The sequence below is a fragment of the Malurus melanocephalus genome, unplaced genomic scaffold (assembly GCF_030028575.1).
Source record: "Malurus melanocephalus ecotype Western Australia unplaced genomic scaffold, MMel_1.1 scaffold_289, whole genome shotgun sequence".
Lineage (NCBI taxonomy): Eukaryota > Metazoa > Chordata > Aves > Passeriformes > Maluridae > Malurus > Malurus melanocephalus.
The window spans coordinates 587237-597619 of record NW_026623521.1 but is presented as its reverse complement, the minus strand read 5'-3'; the positions used below and the strand labels follow the sequence as shown (position 1 = coordinate 597619).

The window sequence follows — 10383 nt, the reverse complement described above, 5'->3', positions numbered from 1 at the left end:
AGCTGGCCAGGGAAATGTGGTTTTCCTGTTGGAATATTGGCTCACTGCCTGTATGGATGGCAAGCTCCTGGACTACCCACACTGCATTCCTCAGGCTCCACTGAAGGAGAAAGAAGGAAGAGCTCCAGCCATTAGCTAAAGACACAAGTGAAAAAACACCCAGGCCTGGTTCTCTGTGCTGCCTCAGACCAATGAACATACAAACCTCAGAACCACAATGAACATATAGGCAAAACTGTAAGTGGCTTATTATAATAGTTTCTATAAATGCTTTGTAATTAAAGTTTTATCATATRTATATATTGCTGATCAGARTATTTARTTAAGATCTTTATCCACGTTAAAATTTGTTGCAAGGTTACTTTAATAAACAAAATTCTTATGTGCCCCTGTGGCTTTTATGGCAATTTAAAATATGCTGAAGACTATAATTGACACAGGCATCTCATTAAAGCTGTCTCACAGGGCAGGCACTGCACAGCCAATGGATTAACACAGAATTTAGATAGAACCCCCAGATTAGCTCAAGTTAGTCCTGCCTTTGCAGGTCAAATATTCTTCTTGCTTACCCAAACACAGCTCAGTTACCAGCACCCCCACAGCAGTCATSCATGCTCCCAGCAAAGCAATGGGCAGGGTTTGGAAGTATGGAGATGATTACTTACCATTGTGCAAAACCTTTTATTAAATCCTCCTGGGACAAGTCAATGCGCACCTTCAAAAAGCAAATTTTATTTGCTTGTAGGTTATTCAGCATATAAATTGATTAGCTAAGCTACCACTCCCCCCAAGTCAGACCCACTTTCCAGCTGTAGGGCTGCAGCTTAGGCTTAAGGAAAAGAAGAGCTTCCCACATTTGCAGGATGGTGCAGGCATGAGCCAGCTCAGTTTCCTAGTAGCACTGCTTGGAAATTTGTCACCAAAGAAGCAATTGCAGTTTACTTTTCACAGAATCAAAGTTGTTCACAGAAATCTTAAAGCACTGTTGGCAAATTGTGGGGTTTAGTCCCACGCCTTTCTCAGCTCCATGTTTGCACTTTTGGAGCCGTTCCCCAAAAGACAGCAGTAGGGCCCAAGAAGCAGGGCTTACTTCAGGAGCACCCTTGTGAAATGACACCACACAGCTCCCACATGGATACWGCCTCATTTCAGATGAAATCTGGCAGAAAAAAGTTATTTCCAGATTGCCAGTCCTATTACTGAGAATCAGTTGTTGGAGCCACGTTTCAGGATTTCAGGAATGGCCCAGACTGCTCAGCTCTGTTTTATCTACAGTGCAGATTCTTTAAACTTACTTTCCCCAGCTCCTTCCTCTCCTGTGAAATGAACGGCTTGCTGTTTTTCACTGCAATGTCTAGTGTCCTTTTCTTGACATTTTCCAAAGATTCAAAAAATTCAAACCTAAAATGAAAGTTTAAAAAGAAGAGACTTAAGGCAAAAACTAAAATCTTGTGAGCATCAGTGGGCAGAATATGAATCAGTGACMAAGTACAGCATCAGTGACCAGGACTTTAACAGGGAAGGAACACACAGAAAAGCCAATTCTAGAGTTAGATTTTATTCACATTGCAGGAAACCTCTTCCAGGCCTCATGAAAGATGACAACACTGTGTTCAGACTGTCCACCGTGSCRGGGGAAGGAGGAAGACATACATCCWTGATGAAATACCATTTAGCATCATTTTCCCCCTCCATGGAAGATCAGCGTGTTTTCCATGCAGCATTCATTACTCAGAGGAAATAGTAATGAGGCAACCCCCCAAGTTCACAGAGCAGCCTTGCACCACACCAAGAACAGACAAAGGCTGAAACCCGTGGCAATTAAATTCTTAATGGCTCTGACTCAAGCCTCTGGCACACATGGCTAATGTCAAGTGASTTTTGTCCATGCTAAATCACTCCAGTTCTGCCCACCTGAATAGCTCTTCCTCAAGTCAGAGCTGTAAAACAGGTAACGTGTTTTGGAGCTAAGCATTAYCCTTAATTGAGGATGTACAGGATAYGTCAGTACTGAGGAYGAGGAAAAGGAGATGCTRTTCCCAGCTGYTGTGATGGCACTAAATCAGTGGAGTTACTTGAGAACAGACATAAGCAAAATCCTAAATCCTTTGGTGTTTTGACTGTTAAGAAGATGTATTTTTAAATCTTTTGCCCGTTTCTGACTTTCACAGAAAGGACACAACATAGGAAAAATAYAAACCACATGGGATTACCTAATATTCACATATTTTTATGTGTACCTTCCTCTAATTATGGGATTAAAACCACCTCTCAAAAGAACTTTACTTCTAAGCATTACTGTGTTTGGGTTTATGCAAAACACATTCCATTTCAGTGGCAGAGCTGTGCATATGACACCATTAGCAAAGGGGTGGGAGCATTTTACCCTGCTCCCACCAGACCTTGATGACAACATCCACCGGTGTACCCAAAGGGTGGCCCAGTCTCAAAAGGCTCTGCACTTCTGCCTTGGACCTTTGGAAGGATGTCAGAATAAGCATCAGGCAAAGCAGTGTGAGCAGAGCAGGAGGCTCTGGGAGGTACTTGAATGGGCAGATTAACTCCCTGTCACGGCAGAGGCAAACACAGGTAGAAGAATGTCAGTTTGCAAGGGAGAAAATGAAGCTTGGGAGCAGGGAAGGGGCAGGGAAGAAGGTGTGCCCTTCTTCAGGGGGACTGATCACTTGACAGGCAGAGCAAGACCAGTCCTAAGTAACTGTAAATCACAAAGTGCCACTTGTTTCAGAAAATCTGCAAGTGTTCACGAGAGAGTCCTTAGGCGCTAACAGCAGGACACCTTAGGAAGCCCTTTCATTACACAGRGATCATAAATATTCCAGCCATAATCAAAATTAACGTTTTCTTACTTCTCATCATATTGKGGGTTCAGAGTTTTTTTCTTAACAGAAGTCTTCTTCCTGCTTGTCCATCTTCTGTCTGGAAGCAGGTATATACGAACGTATGGATCCACTCCACGATTGGAAGAGGGTACCAAGTTCCTGTTAAAAGAAATACAGACAAGGCAGGTTCTCCCACTGTGTGTTTTAATACCTTGGCCCTCTTAGAATCAGAACTCTTCATAGGCCAAAATCATTCACCTTGGGAGCTGGAACACGAGCAAATAAAACTTTAGGATGTTTAGTTAAAATTTTTACTCGTTTGTGGCTACTTAGTGGGGTTCCTAAATTAACAATTACGAATTCAGTCATAGGTATCAATCCTTGTCACAATTTGGAATCCTGACACCCCAAGACACACACMAGCTGTCAGTGCTGTTCAGAGGAAGTTTTGGGTGAATGACAGGTTAAGTTATCTCYACTGCAGTGAGCACAACTTGCTGGTCTCTCTCTCTGACCTGCTTCTGGCACTGATCAAAGCTGGGCACAGAGAGGCTGCACAGGTGGAAGCCAGCCAGTGCTAAGGCATCTCCTGCTGCACGTGGCTCTGCTCCAACTTTGCTGGAGATGGCTGACACAGCTCAGAGAGTTCTTCCCTCTCTTTTAGCAGTTGTGAGCATTACCTGCAGCCATTGACGAGCACGACGAGGCTCTGCCGGATGGAAGCGTAGCGCACCGTCAGCTGGATCTCCCCCAGAGGCATCTCAGTCCCGCTGCAAGACATTGCACAGTCAAGGCTTTTAAACACAGCCATCGAACAGCCCACAGGCAGGCTGAAACCCTTCAGGGCACCATCCTTCTTCCTGGCATCATAAGGCTTGCTATCTAAAAGTTCCACAGGAGTCCCATCCCTGCCTTCTCTACAGGTACCTRATTTCTGTCCCACAGCACAAACTGCCAAAAAAGCCTCTACATGGCCCACTGTAGATTGAGGAGCAAAGTACCACTTAGAGCATTACAAATCCCCTCAGGAATGTCTGTACGTGCAAAACGGGACCTTTTTTATACTTCATTCTGCATGTTATTAAAGTGTTTTAAAATCCAAAATATTGTTTTAAAATGGTTTAAAAATAGTTTATAAATTAAGTCCTGTTCAGACCTAGAGAATGCACCAGTCACCGATCCACCAAATTGCAGCTGGAGCCGAGCTTGAGGTTTGTAGCTACTCTGGTCTTCTCGTGAGGTAGATCTTTGCTACTTCTATTCATTAAGGATTCTACAAGCCCAATTCTCTGCCCCTGGAGGGAGAAATCCTTCTCTCTGTGCTCCTTGACAAAGCAGCCACACACTGAGCACTGTGGGAAGGACACACACACACACACACACGCAAGCACACCTATCCACAAAAACTTTGTTCACAGCATTATCAGTCTTAAAATGTGTTGGATAAACACAGCATTCAGAGCCTTAAGCAGCCAGAGGTGCTTATCAAGAGTTTAAGTTATTACAGAAGTGGGATGTTCAGAATTCCAATATCCTGTAGCTAAATKAGTGTTATGCCAGCCAATAGTGTAGAGAGGCTCTTCAACAATATAAAACCAACACATGCAGCATCTCTTAGGAGAGCCATAATGTGAATGCTTTCCCATTTTTCCCATGCTTTACACATGGTCTGATCTAATAGTGCCCTGTAATTTACTTTGCTGTTGACTGGAATACTCAGGTCAATTCTTTGTAAGGTGACTTGAGAACCAAGACCCCAAGTGACTTAGCAGCCTTGAGTTCACCTCTATGAAACAGTAACACMTAAACATGTCTAAGAGAAGAACAATTCAGCTGGAAGAACACCTACTTRTGAATGTCCAGATTGCTGCTACTCAGTTCAAAGCAGGAAGAAGGCAGGGACCCCAGAGAAGTGACACTGGGTGCCAGCCTCATTTCCTGCAGGACGGGCAGCGTGGGCACAGCTGCTGCTCTGCTGGGCAATGCTGATGGTGGGCCTKGCTCTGCATTTTGCTTGCCCTCTGCCTCATCAAGGCCAGACACAGTTTCACTTGGTACAGGGGCTGCTGAGCTGTCTTTAGTGTCCAGGTCTTCTCCACTGTCCTTTTTTGGCAGAGATTCAGGTGCTGCAGAGTCTTTGCTCATGGGAGGTACTTTCGAGACTTGTGGTGGGGAGACGAACTTCTGGTTTCCAGCCTTCTCCRTGACACGCACAGGACCTCCCTTTGAGGCATTGACACCAGCCTTSACTCTTTGTGGATCAGGTTCTTCAACATTCAGTGCCTAAAAATCACAAGGGAAGACAGTGAGTGCTGTTCCCATAGCACTGGGGTGAATGCCAGCATTACCACCCAGGAGGAAATTTCACCACAAAACTGTAGCAGCAGGAATCTGCCATTAGAGATGAAAGGGGCCCCTGGTATTCACTGTGGTGTTCTATCCTCTCATCCTACTGTGTAGGTATTTAACAATGCCTAAGCACTGATCCAGAGCACAATGAGGAAGCAACTCCTAAGCATCAGTGTCTCTCCCAGTTTAGGAGCTGATTTCCCCAGCTTGGATTTTCTCAGTCCAACTCATTGTTGTGAGAAGATTTCCAGCCATGGCACTGCACTGTGTTTTAGGAAGCCTCAGGGATCTCTCTCAACACCATACACTCCTAATTGCACTTAAATACCTTGTCACACTTCTACTTTCCACTCAACTGTGAGCACAACTGCCTTTCTCCACACCCATCTTTCCTCTTTTTTGCCTGGTGACAATGGGWTGTGTCCACAGGGGAAGCTGAATGCATATGGGAAAGAACAACTTACCCGCAATACAAGTTTCATCTTAATGAAGCTGTCTGAACTGGAATGGTCCAGCTGGAATCTCTGATCCAGAGTCATGTTTGGGTCCTTCAGTAAGTGGGAGAGACATACCACTGAAGTTCCCAGGGCACTATCCCGCTCCTTGTCTTTTATCTGGGGGATGGAAGGAAACARAAGTTTTTATTAGCTGGCAAACTGGGAAGCACACCACTGGGAAGAGCAAAGCAAGAAGATATTTCAGACAGAAACCAAAATTAGCCTATTTACTTGTGTATGGTTGCATCCAAATGGGTGATTTGCCATTATTTCAGGAGTGTAACAAGTTGGTACATTTGGAGTAAAAATCCCATCTCTATCTACACAGAGAAATAATTGATTTAGCAGAAAAAACAGGCCCTGAGATTTACTTGATTTTCCTTACTTGCTTTGGGGACAATGTCCTAAGCAGCTGAGATGGCAGCTGGTCTAAATCTTTATATGTGTTTTAGGTAATAGTTTGTTCAGCCTATTTAACCTCAATACACCTTCCAAGTTCAATTCCATTCTGTATCTGAGTGAACAGCCACAGAGCTGGCTGTGACTGCAATCCTGCTAATGAGAGACAGGGCTGTTTAACGAGCCAGAACACAGAGGTGAAGAGGTAGGGCTCTGGCTGAGAATTATGATGGCTGCAATTTCTGACAGCAAAATATTGATGTCTTTACTTCACATGTCCTTTGTACTTCACAGCCAGAAACATCCCACATTTTGAACCAAGATATTGTTACATGATCCTAGAACAAAGGTAGATACCAACAAAAGTAGATACCATCAGCACCTTACACAGAATTGTCTGTGCAACAACAGGTGCTTCTTCCACCTTTTAGYAGGAGGAACCCAGCGTGTGACAATCCCACACAGAAACAACCAGCACTGAGCTYCATAAAAGAGGGCTCTTCCTACAGATGTGCAGTCAGTTTTCAATGGCTYTTTTCTCACCTCAATGTGGAGTGACTGGGAATGAGCACTGTGGACAAAGAAGGTGAAAGCCTGGCCCCACGTGGGATCTTTGCTGAAATTGCAGGTCTGCAACAAGAATGTACATTAGCTTAGTCCCTGGGAAGCAAAGAATCCATGACACTGATCACCAGAGAGGCCATGGTGACCCTCAGTGATGCTACACCCCAGCTGTATGGAGAGTGGAAATTCCAGGTCAGAAGCAAATGGAAGCAAAGTCTCTCTCAAAACCAGAACAAGTTTTGTGGGGCGTGGAAATGCCAAAGAACAAGTCTGGTGAGCAGTAATTGGCCCCAACAGCCTGGACCAGCAGCCTGCCTCACCTGCAGCAAGGCACYGCTCCCTCCCTCCCACCGTCCCACCCAGGGAGAGCCAGAGTGCTGCTCCCAGCCTGCAGCACCCTGAGCCAGCTCCCAAAGCCACAGGGAGCTGACAGGGAAGGGCAGGAAAGCTGGAGGAGCAGATTTAGGGGGGTAGAACTTGTGGGAAGAGTGGGAGGGCACAGCTCCTGCACCATCCACTTCAGAGATGAAAGAGCATGGAAAGCACCCACGGGGACTGTGGCTGCTCTGTAAATCAGCCATCCCTGCCAGGAGTGCTGGCAGCAAGGGGAAAGGAGCAGGGAAAGCCTGGAAGTCTGAYCTAGCTTAGGAGAGGGAGGTAATGGGGTAGGGAAAGGGAAAGCCACAAAAGGCAAAAATGCAAGCRGAACCAATTTCTGGGTGGACCAGGTGGAAGGAACAAAGGAAAATAGGAGCCAKTCTTATATTCTCATGTGTAGCCACAACAGGATTCATTCCTATGGGTGTCCAAGAGAACAAAGGGCTGCCCTCATCCACATCCAGTTGTAGGACAGTGAACATGGCAGCTACTTGGAGGGCAGAGCTCAGCTGTTGCTCATACTCATGAARCCAAAATAATTTTTAAATAATGAAAAACGAACTGAAAATAGAGTGGAGGAGATCCAGATACATCATGTCCAGCTTGAAAAAAACCACCCAAAACAGTAAAACTGTGATACACAGGAGCCAGGAAAGATTCTGATGAAGGAATAAAAGCCAGATTGATGCAAATGACACCCTGCTCTGGGCTAGATGTGGTTCCACTCCCAGGCTCTGCAACAATCACTGAAAGGACAACTCTTCACATCAGCTTCACAAGAAGTCCTTCCCTTCCTAGAGGCTACTTGGAGACAGTCACCCATGAGATAGAAACTATCTAAGGAAAGCAGAACAATAAACAGCCTCACCTTACTCTTCTGAGTCTTGTTCCCAACTGTGAGCAGGACAAAGGAGGAAGGTTCTCTTTCCATCTTCTGTCATTTAATATAAGGAAGAAAGAAGAAGGCAGAAAAAATAATTGAGAAATTTATAGTTTACAAACCACTACTCTTACKTGAAGTAAGCTGCTGGAAAGCTGACAATATTTTCCAGATGTGGGACATCTGAGGAGTGTAGTACACAGGAAAGCCTCCAGCCATAACAACACAGTCTTACCCTCCACCATCAAGGGCACACATTTCAGACAAAGTTTGGTGTATTTAGGTTTCAACTGGTGAGGAGCTTCTTTGTCAGAAGCTGGGAGGAAACAGAAAGGAGAGCTGAAGSTCAGTGGGAAACCTTGATCATTCCTGAATGAACCAGAACTCTCAGAACTGGTTCCCAAGGCTCAGGACTTATTCTAAAGCAGCTGGAAGTGAGCATTTGGCATCAAATAACAATTCCTGTCCAGAWGCAACAATACTGAACTTCTTGCACCTCTTTGCACTAATGCTATAGAAGTTAAGGGTGAGGATCTTGTCTTGGCACAACACTAGGTACAAAGTGCACACAGTGAGGTCCAGAATGAAGGATTCTTGAATGTGATGTGTATCACAGTGCTGGTAACTCATCTAAATTAWAAAGGTGGTATTTAGGAGAGGAGCTACTTGGACAGAATGGGAAATGCAATAGCAAAATGCAGTATTTGGGAGRAAAAAGTAAACAGATGCTATGTGAGAGAAGGTAAGAATGACAGAGAGGCTTCTGAATCCCTCTGAAACCAGGGGAGGAGGAATCTGATGGTCAGGTCTCCAGCAGACAGGAAAATTACCCCAGACAAGCACATTCCTCCCACCCCAATGCCAAGCAGGAAGAGCTCAGTAAGGGAGGAGCCCCTGCAGGGGCAGAAAGGATATTATGGCCTAGTCTGATGTCTGGAGGCTCTCTGTCCAAAGCATAAAGAAGAAAGTAAAGACAACCACACACACTATCAAACATTTCTGGGTTGCATTCCCCCTTGGACCTGCTAGATTTTCGCTGGGGTGGGGGTTGGCTGTCGATCATTATTTTGAACCCCTGATCTCTTAGATTCTGACAGTGGAGGGGTTATTTCTTTTCAACCACAGGCCAGTTTCAGTTCCTATGATACCACATAATCCAGAATGTTATTTTGCAAGCACAGGGGAAGAATATAAATTTTACCTTTAGGTACTTGTTATTTTTGATCTTCTTTGCTCCACATTCACCATTYGAATACTCAAAGTGGTTTTTCTGAATTAGTAAAAGAGGATTTAAAATAATTAATTTACGGTCTTTAAAAAGCAGGAGGTTAAGAGTGAAGGCTGCTGCAGGGGGTTGTACTTACRGGAAGGTTGAAGGCGCTGTCCAAGTAGACAATCAGAATTGCTGTAGACAGACCCTTCTTATCCTGCAAAGGCAGGGAAAGACAAAACAAAGAGTAGACATGATCACCCACCAGGGACAATGTAAAATATAACAAAATTCCAAGAGCAGCTTCTGAAGACCAAGCAACTCTCTGCCTTTCTCCCAAAACTTGCAATGGAGAGAAATGCACAGCATGATAGTTGTAAAYATTTATAAGATGATATGTAACTCTTTTCAATTCATTGACTTTAAATGTTTATCTGTCTTTCGGTGCAGAACAGCTCCCCAGTGCAGCAAGACATCTAAAAACACACTTAACCAAATACATCAACACCAATCCAGTGTCAGCAGAATAAAGCAAGGAAACAATTTTATTCACTTCAGTGGAACTCAAATGGTTTTGCTTGATTATGAAGAAACAATCTCTTTGGGAGATGGGCTTTATCCAAGCAATTCTGCTGCACAAGCAACACAACATTAGGAAACATGGCCCTACCAAGCACTAGTGCTGGGTATCTGCCTATGACTAGTACAGGTTATTTCAGGGGTCTGGGTTCCTACACAAATCCTAGATGAAGWGGGAGGAGAAAAATTGTCAAAGAAAAGAACTCTGAGAGGCCACTTTGCAGTGAGTCAAACAAAGGTTTGCTAATTCAAGMAAAAAGAGCTGCCAGATTTGAGTTACTCCTGAATTACTGAGACACCTGGGGCAAGCAAATGCCCTTCCTCTGCAGGAGCAGCAGGGAGGGAATCACATCAAAACTTTGCCAGACAAAAACAAACTCCCGTGAGTTTGTCTGGGGTTTCTAATTTTACACACTCCTTTGTTGATCACTGGACAGGGATCAGAGTACCTGAATCCTTGAAGCAAATATACTCACCTCGTGTAGCTTTTCTTGGTYATTTACCAGTGAAAGCCACTCCAGTTTTAAATGCAAGTGTCCGCTTGTTGTCTTACTTAAGGGAAACCACTAAGAGGAGACAAAAAAAGAGCAACTTGAGAACTGAGAGGCAAAGCAGGTTTATATGTGTTGCAGACTGAGATTTATACACAATAGACAACATGAACTTTACTCTGAGCACCTCAGCTTG

The 10383-nt window shown here is 44.5% G+C and overlaps 1 protein-coding gene across 2 annotated transcripts in view; it reads right to left on the bottom strand.

Annotated features, from left to right (window-relative positions):
* Window positions 1-10383, bottom strand: part of ESYT3 (extended synaptotagmin 3) — a 30443-nt gene that overhangs the window by 1010 nt on the left and 19050 nt on the right. For both annotated transcript variants that reach the window (XM_057376730.1, XM_057376731.1), the window contains exons 12-22: window positions 10173-10262; window positions 9272-9334; window positions 9109-9177; window positions 7896-7961; window positions 6629-6715; window positions 5654-5803; window positions 4690-5123; window positions 3521-3610; window positions 2868-2999; window positions 1296-1401; window positions 666-715 (exon numbers count right to left, since the gene is read on the bottom strand). In XM_057376730.1, coding sequence (XP_057232713.1) covers window positions 666-715; window positions 1296-1401; window positions 2868-2999; window positions 3521-3610; window positions 4690-5123; window positions 5654-5803; window positions 6629-6715; window positions 7896-7961; window positions 9109-9177; window positions 9272-9334; window positions 10173-10262 — 1337 coding nt within the window. The remainder of the gene's footprint in view (window positions 1-665; window positions 716-1295; window positions 1402-2867; window positions 3000-3520; window positions 3611-4689; window positions 5124-5653; window positions 5804-6628; window positions 6716-7895; window positions 7962-9108; window positions 9178-9271; window positions 9335-10172; window positions 10263-10383) is intronic.